General features: G+C 53.6%; 1 protein-coding gene across 1 annotated transcript in view; it reads left to right on the plus strand.

The window, feature by feature from the left end:
* Positions 1–18,453, plus strand: part of LOC111074629 (microtubule-associated protein futsch) — a 43,007-nt gene that overhangs the window by 21,100 nt on the left and 3,454 nt on the right. The window contains exons 4-8 of the mRNA XM_041595815.1: positions 4,137–4,309; positions 4,396–4,618; positions 4,694–4,852; positions 4,981–14,878; positions 15,149–18,379. Of these exons, the coding sequence (XP_041451749.1) occupies positions 4,137–4,309; positions 4,396–4,618; positions 4,694–4,852; positions 4,981–14,878; positions 15,149–18,379 (13,684 nt within the window). The remainder of the gene's footprint in view (positions 1–4,136; positions 4,310–4,395; positions 4,619–4,693; positions 4,853–4,980; positions 14,879–15,148; positions 18,380–18,453) is intronic.

An 18,453-nucleotide genomic window follows, 5' to 3' on the forward strand; every position in this document is an offset into this window, starting at 1 on the left:
AATGAGGGACACAGCAACAAGGCCGCGTATTGACAATTACTATGTGCGTGTGTGTGTGTGTGTCTCATGCATAATTCAAGCCATAAAGAGAGAGAGAATGGAGAGCATGGAGAGTGAGCAGGGAGAGATGAGTAGGAGAACTCACGCCTCCACTGACTGAAAAGTTAGGCAAATAGGAAACTGACAGACTGACTAACTGACAGAGAAAAGGAGAAGAGAAAACGAGATAGACAGCGAGAGAATAGGAGACAGAGAGAGAGAGAGGGTGAGAGGGTCAGAGAGTGGGTGAGGGAGATGTGCACAGACTGACAGAATAGATGGATGGACATGATTTGCATATGAGAGAAGCGATACGAGCAGCAGAGGGATACGAAGGAGGAGATGTAGGAACTACTCTGCTGCTGCTGGAGGGGGCGGCAGCGATAAGCAAATAAAACTATGCCTGACAAGACGAATAAGAGGAACAAGAAGCAGCAATAGAAATGACAAGTGTACCCCAAACCTACCTTGCCGTTCCCTGATTTGTTCTCCATTCTCCATTCCTTCCATTGCTGTGTATGATGATGATGATGATGATGGTGTCATGGTGACAGGACATCAATTAATATCAAGACACATGTACAGGACACAACAGAGCAGAGCAGAACAGAACAGAACAGAACAGCTGACGTCTGTCATTTGCGGGAGAGCGGGACACGCCTTGCGCGAGCATCCTTTTAATTATGCAAAGAAGCGAGAGAGAAAGAGAGCGGTAGAGCGGGAGAGCAGGAGAGCGGCAGTGCTGCAGTGGGAGGTTAGTTCAGGATGGCTGATAACATACCGCTAGACGTTTACAACATGTTATCGGTCGTGTTCAACAGGAGAATGCCACCACCAGCTCAATCCATTGCATCCAGCCACAGCTGCCATCCATCCATGCCAGTCCATGCCAGTCCATCCCAATCCATGCCAGTCTATGCCAGTCCATGCCAGTCCATGCCAGTCCATGCCAGTCCATGCCAGTCCATGCCAGTCCATGCCAGTCCACACATTTACGTAACCAGAGACCAGAGACCATAGACAAGACCAGAGATAATTCCGGCATACTATGTGCTGCCCTGGCGGCTGCCCGACTGATTAATGATGGCCCCACGGCACATCGGCAACGGGTCAATAATAAATACCAGGCCACATGTCGAGCGGCCCGTCCCGCGCAGCGACTGTAACCGCTAAATAAAAAATCATCATATCATCATATTTGCCAGGGATTAGTGGCCAATGGCCATTAGCTCTGCTGCCGCTCCTGCATACAAGAACTATGTTGTTGGCATTGATGGGTAAAACTCATACCCATAATTCAAATCATAATCAGTATGTACAGTGTACACCCAAGAACACTTTTTTGTTTTAATTAAACAGAGAAGTGTATGATCTATCATGGAATTTGTCACTCTTGTCAATTAAATAGCTGTGACTGGGTATTTATACGAGTATCAAGCCAAAGCTTTTGTTTTCTACCATTTTTAATGTTTCTTCAAAGTTTCATTCTACCGAATGTTTTTCTAGCATACAAGTTCTTCTGCTATATTCACGCTTACTGACATTTTGAATCAGCTTTTAAATAATCTGTTCATAATATTCAAATTTTGACAACAAATTTCACTATTGAACTGTTAAATCTGCGACGTTCCTTCAGCCAATTATTTAATTTAATTATTTAATCTATTTCAAATATTTTTTCTGCTTTTCCCTTCTGCTTTTGTGCAGCGTATCTGCGTTTTACTGAACCTTTTCTGCTCCATTTCTGAACATTTTCTCAAACTTATGCCATGGTTGAAGGATCTGCCACTCATCTGGCATCCTGCTTGCGACAGCTCGCAGTTCGCCTGCCTTCTTATTTAATTTTGAGCAATTTTCCAGCCTTTTTTGCGGTCAGTTTTGGGGCAGCGGGAGAGCATGAAATGAGGGGGAAAGTGGGCGAGGGGTTTTCGGGGTGCGAAAGGTCATTTTTAAACTTTTTTTTACACGTGCGCGTTGGCTTGACAGGAAACTTTTTCCTGGGGGCCCTTGGGGCTGCAGAGTGCTGCAAAGGAGGTATCAAAGGAGGAGAAAGCAGAAAGGCTGACCGGCGCCCGTAACTGTAATTACTTTGTAGTCAAATACAAAAAAAAAGCCAAACAAGAAATATATAGAAAATCATAAAAAACACAAAAAGTTTCCGCCTGCCGCCTGTTATGGAAATTTTTAGGCGTTTTTTTCTCGTTTCTCGTTTTTTGTTTTTAGTTTTTTTTTTTTTCAAAGTTGGGACAACACTGGCTGGCCGTAGCGAAGCGCAACTATTAACGGTTAATCTGGCGCCATGTTGCCACTTTGGTGTAAGTGGGGGCAAGGGGGCAGGATCATCTACTTCCGTTCTCGCCCCCCCCTTTATGACTTGTCGAGTGCCGGACTGTGGCCCCACCCTGCATGCGCTGTGGTGGGGGCTTTGCTTTAAGCACTTTGATGCAACTTTTCATGGCATTGTGTGTGTGTGTCTGTGTGGGACACCAACTTTTGGATTGCGACTCTTCAAGCGGTCTTAAGGTTGAGCGAGGAGTCTGCTTTGAGAGTGTCACCTGGCCCCTGGCCCCTGGCCCCTGGCCTCTCTTTCATCCCAATCTAAAGTCCAATTTCATATTCGATTTGCGTTTAAATCTAGCTCCAATAGCTTTCAATATCGATGGAGAGTCTCTCTCCCTCTGACTTATTTTACTGTTGTCCTGGGAATAAGGTCGCAAGAATTGCCCGCCCTGGACTGGCATTCGTTTTTAGATTGAAGTTTATTGCAATCTGCAGCACGATTGGCATTCCATTTGCTGGTTTTCTCTCAGGGTGTATCAATGGGACGAGGACCCCCAATCTACACGCCCAACGAGATGCTAATGCCAGGCCATGCCATGCCACCTTCTTCAGGGCATGTCCTTTGGGTGTCCTACAGCCTAGTTATAAACTATACATTCTTACGATTATGCGAGTGTGCAAGTGACAGACCAGACAGACAGAGGCTATGGCTGTGCGGCAACCTAAATTCATGGGAATTGCGTATACGCACACGCAGGTCCTGGCCTGTGGGTGGGAATGTGGGTGGGTGCTGTGTGGTAGTGCCAAGGAACGAGGTGTCATGCACAAAAACATTCCGTGTGCTGCTACATGGCTCCATGCGATAAATATATAAGCCATCGCACACGCAGGTCGGAGGCCCGGAAAGATTATCATTTATAAAAAGCACCAGGAATACACACACGCACACAGACAGAGACAGAGGCAGAGACAGCCATACATATAGAGAAAGAGAAAGAGCGGAAGTGGGGCGTGGGGGATGGTGGATGGTGGATGGGTAGAAGCCATAGGAAGTGCACCCCCGTTAAGGCTCTTCTTGTATTTTTTACGCGTACGTGAGCACATTTGACCGTTCGCTCTGTCCCTGCCTCTGCTTCTGCCACACACACACACACATTCATATAGAAGTGGGCGTTGCATGGGCAAAAGCTGACCCTGCCTCTGCCTCTACCCCCTCTCTGTCGCTCTGTCACTTTGCCTCTCTGCCTGTTGGCTCTTTGTCAACGACTATTTAGTGCGGAAAATGCGTAAATTATTTACGTATGGTACGCATACCGTGACCCATAAAACCATTTTGGGTGGCCCAGAACTCAGGGATAAAGTGCACATCATCAGAGAGGACGGGCAGGAGGTTCAGAGAGAGGGTGTAGATGCCAAGGTCGCCAGCAAGGTCGCACCTGAAGCGAAGCAGCGCAACCGACCAGCGAGCACACTTAATTAAAGCATTTAAATTAAAGATTTATTAAATAATTCCCCAGCATCGTGAGACATGATGTTAGGGGGTGAGGCGGGGACTCGGACTCCCAACATCGTCCCACAATTGAGATCCACTTGATTTTGTGTGCGTGCTCGAGTCCAAGTCCGTGCCAGTAGTCCCTTAAGCGTCTGTCACAGCACAGCCCCCTCCATTGGCTATAGATTCATTAGAGTCTGAGTGCTACGGAAACGAGGTCACGCAAAAGGGGGGGGGCAGCAAATATTCTCCCTTTGAAAGTAAAGGATAAAGTAAAGGCCATACAAAACTAATGGATGTGCCAATGCTTACTGTCCATCCACAGGTGAACGCCTGATACAGTATGCCAGCGAGAATCTGGTGACAGAGGTGCTCATCCATCCGCAGTACAATACGCTGATCCAATGCATGCGCAATCTGCTCAGCAGCTTCACCCGCCATCGGCACATCATCCATGCCGGCTACACCTTCAGTGGCAATGGTTCCTGGATACTGCAGGTGGGTTTTATAGTAACTGTAGGAGTGGAGTGTCCACACAGCCTAAGCGCTTACGCTTTATGGTTTTCTGGTTTCCTTTATGGCAGGATGGAACCTTTTCGGTGGCTGACTTTGCGGAGGCGTTTCAGGAGCACGACGTACAAAGGGTAATACGCGCCTACGCGGACACCATCACCATGAACATCCATTGCGCGGATGCGGGCCTGTGGCACACGCTGCCGGATAAATCATTCGCGCGTCAGTGCAAAATCCGCATCAATCCCGTGGATGTGCTGGACACCAGCAGTGAGTGCATCAATGGCTTTCTGGGTGAGTTCGGGCAACGAGTGGGACTGAAATGGGAGTTTACCTGATTATAATTCCCTCCTGATTGCCATCCCACAGATTACCTAGCGCCCATGGTGATGCCCACGTCGCTGCGGGAGCTGCTCGAGACCTCTGATGTGGTGGGAAATATTCGCTTTACGCATCCCACGCTCTATGTGTTCCCCGGCGGCCAGGGCGATGCAGCTCTCTTCGGTATCAACGGCTTTAATATGCTCGGTGAGTACTGTAGCCAGGAAGCTTATTAAATGGTTTTTATTGTACCAATGCACCACTCTAAGGATAATCCATCCATATGCAGCAGAGCCTAGCCATTACTTAGCCCAAAACTTGTCCTTCCATTGCAGTGGATGGCGGCTTCAATCGTAAGGCATGCTTTTGGGACTTTGCCCGCCACCTGGACCGACTGGACGCTGTGCTGATGACGCGCCTGAACAACAGCAATGTGCAGGGCCTCGGGGCGGTGGTCTCCCGCAAGCGGGACTCGCATGTCTACCCCCAGATCGGGCACTTCTTTGGCAATGTACCTGACCGCAAGGGACTGCCCAGTCCCGATGGTGATAAGGATCGCAATCCGCTGCTGATCGACCTGTTCGAGCGGGGCCATGGCATCGTGAGTGACCTGAAGGCGCTGGATCTGAAGCCGCAGAGCTGCTACCGCAACCAGGAGCCGATCAACCTGTACCACAAGGTGGGCCACGGCACCCTGGACATGTACGTGATCAGTCCGGCCCGCGACTCCAAGGAGGTGAAGGAGTTCATGCAAAAGTGGAATGCCGGCGATCAGCGCTTGTTCGCCGCCCGCGACTCCAAGGACTTTAACTTCCCGCTGCAGAATCTCGTCTCCATTTGCGCACTGCTCGTGTGGCAGCCCGCCAACCCGGACGACACCATCACCCGCATCCTGTTCCCCGGCAGTACGCCTGACTTTAAGATCCAGGAAGGCCTCGAGAAGCTCAAGCATCTGGAGTTCATGAAGCACTCGACGTGCACGGCCAAGTCCATTGCGCCGGCCATTCAGACGGTCGCCAGCACCCGCAAGAGCCTCAAGTCTGCCATCGAGGCCACGCCCGCTCCGCCCAGCGCCAGCTACAAGCCCATCTCCAAGTTCGGACCCGTCGCCATTGCCGCCGCTGCCGTCCAGCACCACCAGCCGCAGCACCAGCAGCAGGACAACAAGGCCAAGGAGGAGGCTGCCAAGGTGGCAGCTGCAGCTGCCGCGGCGGCGGCGTCTGCTTCTGCCGCTGCTGCTGCCTCGATAGTCCGCACCAAGGCAGACTCTATAGACACGGATGTGGAGCCGGAGGCGGAACCAGGAGCAGACACTGGGGATGAGGCAGCGCCTGCAGAATCGGAGCCAGTCGAGGCGGAGGTTGAGGCCGATGTTGAGCCTGAACAGGAGGCTGGAGAGCAGGAAAAACCCGAGCAGGACAACAAGGATGAAGAGAAAAAGGTAGAGGCCCCAGCAGCAGCCACGTCCAAGGATGCCGTCGATGCCGTGCCCGTGGAAGCGGCCCCCCCTGCGGATGCCACATCCACCAGTAAGCAAGCAGCAGGAAAGGCAGCTAAGGGCAAACTGGACAAGCCACGCGCCGAAGTGAAGCCCGTGGTGCGCTCCAGGATCGACACGAAGCCGCCCAAGTCCATGGACCGGAAGCTGGTGAAGCGCGAGGAGAAGAAGAGCTCGCCCACGGCCACGCCCGCGTACCGTGCGAACGCCTCGCGTGACGGCAAGTACAAGTCGATGGTCCGCCCGGCCACCAAGTCCAGCCCCAGCAGCACCCCGGCCAAGAGCGCCAAGGAGGCCAACAACCGCAAGGTGCTGGAGTCCAAGCAGCAGGCAGCAGCGGCGGCCGCAGGGCGTCAGACGACCACCAGTGCCACCACGCGGCGTGCCACCAGCAGCAGCAGCACCACTACAACAACGGCTACCACTGAGCGAAAGGTGCAGCAAAGCCAAGCCGAGTCCAAGGCGACGGCGCAGACGGCGTCTCAGCGGAAGCCCATCTCGAGGCGACCACGTGGGGTGTCTCCCTCGAAGCGGGCACCAGCACCAGGCAGTCCCATCAAGCAGGCCAAGCCGAAAGCAGCGGACCTCAAGAAGACGCGTCTGGACAAGGGCGGCACGACGGACTCGAGTCTTGTATCGACGCCATCGGCCGACGATGCGACAGCTGCCAAGAAGCTGCAGGATCTGACAGCCTCCCAGGAGCTCGATGCGGAGAAGCAGCGCGAGCTGGACGACCTCAAGGAGGAACAGGAGGTGGTGCGCGAGATCGAGGCAGTGTTCAGCCGAGACGAGATGAAGCGCCAGCAGCTGATCAAGGCGGAACTGCGGGAGATGGCCAAACAGGACAGTACCACTGAGGCCGAGGAAGAAGAGGAGTACCTGATCATCGAGAAGGAGGAGGTCGAGCAGTACACTGAGGACTCGATCATCGAGCAGGAGAGCAGCATCACCAAAGAGGAGGAGATTCAGAAACACCAACGCGACTCCCAGGAGTCCGAGAAAAAGCGCAAGAAGAGTGCGGAGGAGGAGATCGAGGCCGCCATTGCGAAGGTGGAAGCCGCCGAGCGCAAGGCCCGACTGGAAGGTAGTGGTGCCGTCGCAGCCGCTTCAGCCACTTCAGCCAGACACGAGCATCTTAGTGCAGAGGGGGAGATCAAGGCCGAGCTGCAGGAAATTATTGCCTCAGCCAAGGATATTGTCAAGTCGCGTACCGAGGAGCAGCTGGCTAAACCCGAGGAGGAGTTATCCTCGCCCACGCCCGAGGAGAAGATCAGCAAAAAGACTTCGGACACCAAGGACGAACCCTTGGAGGCGCCCGAAGCACTGCCGATTAACCTGCAGGAAAGTCTTCCAGAGGAGAAGTTCTCCGCCACCATCGAGTCGGGCGCCACCACAGCCCCCACCCTGCCCGAGGACGAGCGCATTCCGCTGGACCAGATCAAGGAGGACCTGGTCATCGAGGAGAAGTACGTCAAGGAGGAAACCAAAGAAGTGGAAGCAATCGTTGTGGCCCGAGTAATACTGCCCGATGCAGCTTCGGCCACAGGGGCCGCGGCCGCTGCCATCGCCGATGCTGTGGCGCCTAAGGATGGGAAAACCACGGTCCAGGCGGCCGAGCTTCCCGAATCCGGCGATCGAGTCCTGCCCATGAAAATGACTTTCGAGGCGCAGCAGAACCTAATGAGGGATGTGATCAAGACGCCCGATGAGGTTGCCGACCTTCCTGTCCATGAGGAGGCCGACCTGGGTCTGTACGAAAAGGACAGCCAGGACTTAGGTGCCAAAAGCATTTCGCACAAGGAGGAGTCCGCCAAGGAAGAGAAGGAAACCGATGACGAAAAGGAAACCAAGGAAACTGAGGTCAAAGCTGAAAGTGTGCAGCAAGCTAAAGAAGATCTAGTGTCTGCCCAGGAACCAGCCAAGGCCACAACCCCAACAGCAGCCGTCGTGGAAAAGCAAGCGGATGAGGTGGCCCAGATGGAAGTGGACCAAAAAGTAGAGGCAGTGGTGGTCACAGCCCTGGAGGCACAAGAGCTCGAAACGAAGATCGAGGCAACGGTGGTCACTCAGAAAGAGGCAAAGAAGTCAGCGAGCACCCCCGAAGAGAAGGAAACCAGTGACATTACCTCCGAAGATGAACTCCCCGCTCATATGACTGGACCTGCAATCGCATCATCGCCAAAGGCCAAAGATCGCGAGGACACCGCATCCATGGAGAGTCCTGCCACCATTGAGGAAGCGGTTGAAGTGGAAGTGAAACTCGATAAGCAGCAAATGGCACCGACCCATTCCAAAGAGGAACCAAAGCAAGCTGATGCCTCAAAGCAGGCAGAAGAACCATCGCGCAGGGAGAGCGTTGCGGATGAGAAGTCTCCAATTGACTCAAAGGAACCCTCGCGTCCACCTTCTGTAGTGGAAAGCGTCAAAGATGAAGTTGAAAAACAAGAAAGCCGTCGTGAATCTGTCGCGGAAACCGCTAAGGCCGGAAGCGCCAAGGATGAGAAGTCTCCACTTACCTCAAAGGATGCATCTCGGCCAGAATCTGTTGCAGAGAGCGTCAAAAATGATGCTGAGAAGCCAGAAAGCCGCCGTGAATCTGTCGCGGAGAGCGTAAAAGCTGGAAGCGCCAAGGATGAGAAGTCTCCACTTGCCTCAAAGGACGCATCTCGCCCAGAATCTGTTGCAGAGAGCGTCAAAGATGAAGCCGAGAAGCCAGAAAGCCGTCGTGAATCGGTGGTAGAGAGCGTTAAAGCTGGAAGCGCAAAGGACGAGAAGTCTCAGATTGCCTCAAAAGACTCATCTCGACCAGAGTCGGTCGTGGAAAGCGTCAAAGATGAAGCCGAGAAACTAGAAAGCCGTCGGGAATCTGTCGCGGAGAGCGTAAAAGCTGGAAGCGCCAAGGATGAGAAGTCTCCACTTGCCTCAAAGGACGCATCGCGCCCAGAATCTGTTGCAGAGAGCGTCAAAGATGAACACGAGAAACTAGAAAGCCGTCGTGAATCTGTCGCGGAAAGCGCTAAGGCCGGAAGCGCCAAGGACGAGAAGTCTCCACTTGCCTCAAAGGACGCATCTCGGCCAGAATCTGTTGCAGAGAGCGTCAAGGATGAAACCGCGAAACCAGAAAGCCGTCGGGAATCGGTCGCAGAGAGCGTTAAGGCCGGAAGCGCCAAGGACGAGAAGTCTCCACTTGCCTCAAAGGAACCCTCACGGCCACCTTCTGTTGCAGAGAGCGTCAAAGATGAAGCCGAGAAACCAGAAAGCCGTCGGGAATCTGTCGCGGAGAGCGTAAAAGCTGGAAGCGCTAAGGATGAGAAGTCTCCGCTTGCCTCAAAGGACGCCTCCCGACCAGAGTCGGTCGTGGAAAGCGTCAAAGATGAAGCCGAGAAACTAGAAAGCCGTCGTGAATCTGTCGCGGAAAGCGCTAAGGCCGGAAGCGCCAAGGACGAGAAGTCTCCACTCGATTCAAAGGACGCATCTCGGCCAGAATCTGTTGCAGAGAGCGTCAAGGATGAAACCGTGAAACCAGAATGCCGCCGGGAATCGGTCGCAGAGAGCGTTAAGGCCGGAAGCGCCAAGGACGAGAAGTCTCCACTCGCCTCAAAGGAACCCTCACGGCCACCTTCTGTTGCAGAGAGCGTCAAAGATGAAGCCGAGAAACCAGAAAGCCGTCGGGAATCGGTCGCAGAGAGCGTCAAGGCCGGAAGCGCCAAGGACGAGAAGTCTCCACTCGATTCAAAGGACGCATCTCGGCCAGAATCTGTTGCAGAGAGCGTCAAGGATGAAACCGCGAAACCAGAAAGCCGTCGGGAATCGGTCGCAGAGAGCGTCAAGGCCGGAAGCGCCAAGGACGAGAAGTCTCCACTCGCTTCAAAGGACGCATCTCGGCCAGAATCTGTTGCAGAGAGCGTCAAGGATGAAACCGCGAAACCAGAAAGCCGTCGGGAATCGGTCGCAGAGAGCGTTAAGGCCGGAAGCGCCAAGGACGAGAAGTCTCCGCTTGCCTCAAAGGAACCCTCACGTCCACCTTCTGTAGTGGAAAGCGTCAAAGATGAAGTTGAAAAACAAGAAAGCCGTCGGGAATCGGTCGCAGAGAGCGTTAAGGCCGGAAGCGCCAAGGACGAGAAGTCTCCACTTGCCTCCCCCCTCCACGCATCCCGACCAGAGTCGGCCGTGGAAAGCGTCAAAGATGAAGACGAGAAACTAGAAAGCCGTCGTGAATCTGTTGCAGAGAGCGTAAAAGCTGGAAGCGCCAAGGATGAGAAGTCTCCACTTGCCTCAAAGGACGCATCGCGCCCAGAATCTGTTGTGGAGAGCGTCAAAGATGAAGCCGAGAAGACAGAGAGCCGTCGGGAATCGGTCGCAGAGAGCGTTAAGGCCGGAAGCGCCAAGGATGAGAAGTCTCCGCTTGCCTCAAAAAACGCATCCCGACCAGAGTCGGTCGTGGAAAGCGTCAAAGATGAAGCCGAGAAACTAGAAAGCCGTCGTGAATCTGTCGCGGAAAGCGCTAAGGCCGGAAGCGCCAAGGACGAGAAGTCTCCACTTGCCTCAAAGGACGCATCTCGCCCAGAATCTGTTGCAGAGAGCGTCAAAGATGAAGCCGAGAAGACAGAAAGCCGTCGGGAATCGGTCGCAGAGAGCGTTAAGGCCGGAAGCGCCAAGGACGAGAAGTCTCCACTCGCCTCAAAGGAACCCTCACGGCCACCTTCTGTTGCAGAGAGCGTCAAAGATGAAGCCGACAAACCAGAAAGCCGTCGGGAATCTGTCGCGGAGAGCGTAAAAGCTGGAAGCGCTAAGGATGAGAAGTCTCCGCTTGCCTCAAAGGACGCCTCCCGACCAGAGTCGGTCGTGGAAAGCGTCAAAGATGAAGCCGAGAAACTAGAAAGCCGTCGTGAATCTGTCGCGGAAAGCGCTAAGGCCGGAAGCGCCAAGGACGAGAAGTCTCCACTTGCCTCAAAGGACGCATCTCGCCCAGAATCTGTTGCAGAGAGCGTCAAAGATGAAGCCGAGAAGACAGAAAGCCGTCGGGAATCGGTCGCAGAGAGCGTTAAGGCCGAAAGCGATAAGGATGAGAAGTCTCCGCTTGCCTCAAAGGAACCCTCACGTCCACCTTCTGTAGTGGAAAGCGTCAAAGATGAAGTTGAAAAACAAGAAAGCCGTCGGGAATCGGTCGCAGAGAGCGTTAAGGCCGGAATCGCCAAGGACGAGAAATCTCCGCTTGCCTCAAAAGACGCATCCCGACCAGAGTCGGTCGTGGAAAGCGTCAAAGATGAAGACGAGAAACTAGAAAGCCGTCGTGAATCTGTCGCGGAGAGCGTAAAAGCTGGAAGCGCCAAGGATGAGAAGTCTCCACTTGCCTCAAAGGACGCATCTCGCCCAGAATCTGTTGCAGAGAGCGTCAAAGATGAAGCCGAGAAGCCAGAAAGCCGTCGGGAATCGGTCGCAGAGAGCGTTAAGGCCGGAAGCGCCAAGGACGAGAAGTCTCCACTCGCCTCAAAGGAACCCTCACGGCCACCTTCTGTTGCAGAGAGCGTCAAAGATGAAGCCGAGAAACCAGAAAGCCGTCGGGAATCTGTCGCGGAGAGCGTAAAAGCTGGAAGCGCTAAGGATGAGAAGTCTCCGCTTGCCTCAAAGGACGCCTCCCGACCAGAGTCGGTCGTGGAAAGCGTCAAAGATGAAGCCGAGAAACTAGAAAGCCGTCGTGAATCTGTCGCGGAAAGCGCTAAGGCCGGAAGCGCCAAGGACGAGAAGTCTCCACTTGCCTCAAAGGACGCATCTCGCCCAGAATCTGTTGCAGAGAGCGTCAAAGATGAAGCCGAGAAGCCAGAAAGCCGTCGTGAATCGGTGGTAGAAAGCGTTAAAGCTGGAAGCGCAAAGGACGAGAAGTCTCCGCTTGCCTCAAAGGACGCATCTCGCCCAGAATCTGTTGCAGAGAGCGTCAAAGATGAAGCCGAGAAGACAGAAAGCCGTCGTGAATCGGTGGTAGAGAGCGTTAAAGCTGGAAGCGCAAAGGATGAGAAGTCTCCGCTTGCCTCAAAGGACGCATCCCGACCAGAGTCGGTCGTGGAAAGCGTCAAAGATGAAGCCGAGAAACTAGAAAGCCGTCGTGAATCTGTCGCGGAAAGCGCTAAGGCCGGAAGCGCCAAAGACGAGATGTCTCCACTTGCCTCAAAGGACGCATCTCGCCCAGAATCTGTTGCAGAGAGCGTCAAAGATGAAGCCGAGAAGACAGAAAGCCGTCGGGAATCGGTCGCAGAGAGCGTTAAGGCCGAAAGCGCTAAGGATGAGAAGTCTCCGCTTGCCTCAAAAGACGCATCTCGACCAGAGTCGGTCGTGGAAAGCGTCAAAGATGAAGTCGACAAACTAGAAAGCCGTCGTGAATCTGTCGCGGAAAGCGCTAAGGCTGGAAGCGCCAAGGACGAGAAGTCTCCGCTTGCCTCAAAGGAACCCTCACGTCCACCTTCTGTAGTGGAAAGCGTCAAAGATGAAGTTGAAAAACAAGAAAGCCGTCGGGAATCGGTCGCAGAGAGCGTTAAGGCCGGAAGCGCCAAGGACGAGAAATCTTCGCTTGCCTCAAAAGACGCATCCCGACCAGAGTCGGTCGTGGAAAGCGTCAAAGATGAAGACGAGAAACTAGAAAGCCGTCGTGAATCTGTCGCGGAGAGCGCTAAGGCCGGAAGCGCCAAGGACGAGAAGTCTCCACTTGCCTCAAAGGACGCATCTCGCCCAGAATCTGTTGCAGAGAGCGTCAAAGATGAAGCCGAGAAGCCAGAAAGCCGTCGTGAATCGGTGGTAGAGAGCGTTAAAGCTGGAAGCGCAAAGGATGAGAAGTCTCCGCTTGCCTCAAAGGACGCATCCCGACCAGAGTCGGTCGTGGAAAGCGTCAAAGATGAAGCCGAGAAACTAGAAAGCCGTCGTGAATCTGTCGCGGAGAGCGTAAAAGCTGGAAGCGCCAAGGATGAGAAGTCTCCACTTGCCTCAAAGGACACATCCCGCCCTGAATCTGTTGCAGAGAGCGTCAAAGATGAAGCCGAGAAACTAGGAAGCCGTCGTGAATCTGTCGCAGAAAGCGCTAAGGCCGGAAGCGCCAAGGACGAGAAGTCTCCACTTGCCTCAAAGGACGCATCTCGCCCAGAATCTGTTGCAGAGAGCGTCAAAGATGAAGCCGAGAAACTAGGAAGCCGTCGTGAATCTGTCGCAGAAAGCGCTAAGGCCGGAAGCGCCAAGGACGAGAAGTCTCCACTTGCCTCAAAGGACGCATCTCGCCCAGAATCGGTTGCAGAGAGCGTCAAAGATGAAGCTGAGAAGCTAGAAAGCCGTCGTGAATCGGTGGTAGAGAGCGTTAAAGCTGGAAGCGCCAAGGACGAGAAGTCTCCACTTGCCTCAAAGGAACCCTCACGTCCACCTTCTGTTGCAGAGAGCGTCAAAGATGAAGCCGAGAAGACAGAAAGCCGTCGGGAATCAGTCGCAGAGAGCGTTAAGGCCGGGAGCGCTAAGGATGAGAAGTCTCCACTTGCCTCAAAGGACGCATCCCGACCAGAGTCGGTCGTGGAAAGCGTCAAAGATGAAGCCGCGAAACCAGAAAGCCGTCGGGAATCGGTCGCAGAGAGCGTTAAGGCCGGAAGCGGCAAGGACGAGAAGTCTCCACTTGCCTCAAAGGACGCATCTCGCCCAGAATCTGTTGCGGAGAGCGTCAAAGATGAAGCTGAGAAGCTAGAAAGCCGTCGTGAATCGGTGGTAGAGAGCGTTAAAGCTGGAAGCGCCAAGGACGAGAAGTCTCCACTTGCCTCAAAGGAACCCTCACGGCCACCTTCTGTTGCAGAGAGCGTCAAAGATGAAGCCGAGAAACCAGAAAGCCGTCGGGAATCGGTCGCAGAGAGCGTTAAGGCCGGAAGCGGCAAGGACGAGAAGTCTCCACTTGCCTCAAAGGACGCATCTCGCCCAGAATCTGTTGCAGAGAGCGTCAAGGATGAAGCCGAGAAACCAGAAAGCCGTCGGGAATCCGTTGCCGAAGGCATTAAAGCTGGAAGCGCCAAGGACGAGAAGTCTCCACTTGCCTCTAAAGAACCCTCGCGTCCACCTTCTGTAGTGGGAAGCGTCAAAGGTGAAGTTGAAAAACCAGAAAGCCGCCCCGAATCGGTCGCAGAGAGCGTAAAGGTAGAAAGCGCTAAAGATGAGAAGTCTCCACTTGCCTCAAAGGATGCATCCCGACCAGAGTCGTTCGTGGAAAGCGTCAAAGATGAAGCCGAGAAACCAGAAAGCCGTCGTGAATCTGTCGCGGAAAGCGTAAAAGCTGGAAGCGCTAAGGATGAGAAGTCTCCACTCGATTCAAAGTACGCATCTCGCCCAGAATCTGTTGCAGAGAGCGTCAAAGATGAAGCCGAGAAGCCAGAAAGCCGTCGTGAATCGGTGGTAGAGAGCGTTAAAGCTGGAAGCGCAAAGGACGAGAAGTCTCCACTTGCCTCAAAGGACGCATCCCGACCAGAGTCAGTCGTGGAAAGCGTCAAAGATGAATCCGAGAAATTAGAAAGCCGTCGTGAATCTGTCTCGGAAAGCGCTAAGGCTGGAAGCGCCAAGGACGAGAAGTCTCCACTTGCCTCAAAGGAACTCTCAAGGCCACCTTCTGTTGCAGAGAGCGTCAAAGATGAAGCCGAGAAACCAGAAAGCCGTCGGCAATCGGTCGCAGAGAGCGTCAAGGCCGGAAGCGCCAAGGACGAGAAGTCTCCACTTGCCTCAAAGGACGCATCCCGACCAGAGTCAGTCGTGGAAAGCGTCAAAGATGAATCCGAGAAATTAGAAAGCCGTCGTGAATCTGTCGCAGAAAGCGCTAAGGCTGGAAGCGCCAAGGACGAGAAGTCTCCACTTGCCTCTAAAGAACCCTCGCGTCCACCTTCTGTAGTGGGAAGCGTCAAAGGTGAAGTTGAAAAACCAGAAAGCCGTCCCGAATCGGTCGCAGAGAGCGTAAAGGTAGAAAGCGCTAAAGATGAGAAGTCTCCACTTGCCTCAAGGGACGCATCCCGACCAGAGTCGGTCGTGGAAAGCGTCAAAGATGAAGCCGAGAAACCAGAAAGCCGTCGTGAATCTGTCGCGGAAAGCGTAAAAGCTGGAAGCGCTAAGGATGAGAAGTCTCCACTCGATTCAAAGGACGCATCTCGCCCAGAATCTGTTGCAGAGAGCGTCAAGGATGAAACCGCGAAACCAGAAAGCCGTCGGGAATCGGTCGCAGAGAGCGTTAAGGCCGGAAGCGCCAAGGACGAGAAGTCTCCACTTGCCACAAAGGATGAAGCCGAGAAACTAGAAAGCCGTCGTGAATCTGTAGCGGAAAGCGTAAGGGGTGAAAGCGCCAAGGACGATAAATCTCCACTTGCCTCAAAAGAACCCTCTCGACCAGGATCAGTGGTCGAAAGTATCAAAGATGTGGCTAAAAAGACAGAAACAGTAGTAGACGAGTCGAAGGAGGCATCGAGACGGCAATCAGCAGCTGAAAAGTCTGCTGTTCCTTCGAAGGAAGCTTCGCCAAGGCCTGCATCTGTTGCAGAAATTATTCCTGATGACCACGAAAAGGACACCAAGTCATCCGTATCGCCTAGGGAAACGGTCTCTTCGCCAATTGAAGAAGCGCCAAGTGAGTTACCAGAGATCGAGCATATAACAAAAGCTCACCTAACTCTGAGTCTACAAACGGGTGCTACTCCAGGCAAGCTGCCTACAGATTCTAGTCCCGTTGACGTTGCCCAGGGCGACTTTTCACATGTTGTTCCGGTCACTTCAACTGGGCCTGCAGCTGTTCCCACCCAACTGGCAGAACACTCGAAAGTTGCCACAGCAGAAACTGTCTCGTCTCCTGTTGATGAAGCGCCGAAATCTCCTTCCGATGCTGACCATAAGTCGCCACGGCCAGATTCTCCTGCAGAAAGTGTCAAGGGAGAGAGTGTTAAGGATGATAAGTCTTCCACGCCATCGAAGGAGCCCTCACGGCCAGCATCTGCTGCCGAAAGTCTAAAAGAAGAATCGGCGAAGCCAGAGAGTTTGAAAGATGAAAAGTCAAAGGAACCGTCTCAAGTTCCTTCGAAGGAAACATCGCGACCGGGCTCGGTGGCGGAAACTGTATCTTCTCCAATTGAGGAGGCACCAAAAGATTTCGCACAATTCGAACAAGCTGAAAAAACAATGCTGCCTTTGATCATTGACTTGCAGGGGAATCTGCACACGCTCTCCAGTCCTGTCGACGTTGCTCATGGCGTTTTTCCTCCCGCAACAACTAGCGCCCCAACACAACAGTCTTTCCCTCCAAAGCCAGCTGAACTTGCCCAAGTCGGCATAGAGAAGACTGTATCGAGTCCTATTGATGAAGCCCCCAAGTCCCCTTTCGGTAAAGACTTTGAGCGGCCAGAATCTCCTGCAGAAGAAGGCAGTGATAAAGCAAAGTCAGGGGAGCCATCACGTCGCGAATCGATCGCAGAAACTAGTAAGCCTGAAAGTGTGAAGGAAGCCTCCACTAAGGAAGCCTCTCGACCAGAATCCGTTGTAGAAAGCGTCAAGGACGATGCTGAGAAGGTAGAGAGCGTACCTGATGACAAATCAAAGGAGGCTTCGCGTCGCGAATCCCTAGCTGAGAGTAAAAAGAGCAGCGCATCTCCTGCAGCGGCTTCCAAGGAAACATCGCGACCGGACTCAGCCATCGATGGTGCCACGATTGCTAGCCCCAAACCTGACAGTACAACAGACGACAAGTCGATTGAGGCCTCCCGGCGCGAGTCGCTTGCCGAAAGCGTTAAGCCGGACAGTACAAAGAGCGATGACAAGTCACCCGCGCCATCAAAGGAGGTATCACGACCCGCATCTGTTGCTGGAAGCGTTAAGGATGAGAAGTCGTCGGCCGCTGCCTCAAAGGAAGTGTCCCGGCCAGAGTCGGCTATAGAAACAGCTTCGTCCCCGATCGAGGAGGGCCCAAAATCCATCGCTGACTTAAGCCTTGAGTTGAGCCAAATCACAAGCGAAGCGAAAGGAGAGCTGCCGACCCTGTCCAGTCCCGTCGATGTAGCCGATGGAGACTTCTCGAAGGCCCCGCTGCATACTTCTTTGGGATCTAGTGCAGTATCAAAGCCCGCTGAACTCTCCCAGGCCGCTGCTGCAGCGCACACGGCCTCCAGTCCTGTGGATGAGGCTTCCCCTCTGCTGGAAGCCCTTGAAGAAACCATTGAAACAGTGGAAAAGCATATCACCCAAGCAGAAAGTGGCCCAGCAAGCGTTGAGCTAATTGATTTGTTGGATCTCAAGGACACCAAGGTGAAAGTGGATGAGAAACTTGTGGAGCAGAAGACGGCCACCACCGTCGAGATTATTGAAAGCACAGTTGTGGAAACCCTGGAGAAGGTCAGCAAGGAGAGCAGCCAACAGCTGACAGAGCTGCAGTCTGTCGTGGACACCAAAGTGAGTGCTGTGACCTCTTTGATCAACGCTGCTGTCGAGACTGCTGGGGCCATGCTCACAGAGGTCTCAGATAAAGTCACCGATGTCTCAGAGAAAGTGGTCTCAGAGCTGGTCACCAAAACAGGTGTCGTCGACGTTGAAGATGCTTCTGATAAGGGCAGCCTAGATCTCAGTGGCTTCTCTGAGCTACGGGAGACGCACATCACCACCGTTGGTTCGCCCGAGTTCACGGTGACTATCTGTGAGCGCGATGAGCCCGTTTTGCACGACATCAAGGAAGAGGATGAGGAGCACAGGTTCTCGCCACCAACCGAGAAGACAGCCATGCTGCCACAGCAGCCCGTGCGTCCGCTGTCGCCGCGCGAGGAGGAGGTCTTCAAAATTGTGGCCGATGTGGCCAAGGTGCTTAAGTCCGAGAAGGACATTACCGACATCATACCCGACTTTGATGAGAAGGAGCTGGAGGAGAAGCTAAAGTCCGCTGATCCCGAGGACGATGAGTCCGAAAAAAGCCCCAAGACAGCCTCCACACCCACTAAAGAGTCCCTGGAAATCAATGTGATGAAGGTTGAAATAGAATCCGAAAAGTCCTCACCCGATCAGAAGTCCGGCCCCATCTCCATCGAAGAAAAGGACAAAATCGAGCAGTCCGAAAAGGCCCAGCTGCGGGAGGGAGCAGACAGAGCAGCCAGCAAAGATCCGAGCCGTCCAGAATCTGCAGCCAGCCAACAGGAAGCCACGGAATCAATTCCATCTCGCCCCGAGTCCGTTGCAAGCCACAAGAGCCAAGCGAAGGAGGAAGAATTGCAGCAGCAGCAGGATAAGTCCCAGGTCGCCTCGAAAGAGACCTCGCGCCCCGCCTCACAGCTCAGCAGCACAA

The sequence above is a fragment of the Drosophila obscura genome, unplaced genomic scaffold, assembly GCF_018151105.1.
Source record: "Drosophila obscura isolate BZ-5 IFL unplaced genomic scaffold, ASM1815110v1 contig_84, whole genome shotgun sequence".
Classification (NCBI taxonomy): Eukaryota; Metazoa; Arthropoda; class Insecta; order Diptera; family Drosophilidae; genus Drosophila; species Drosophila obscura.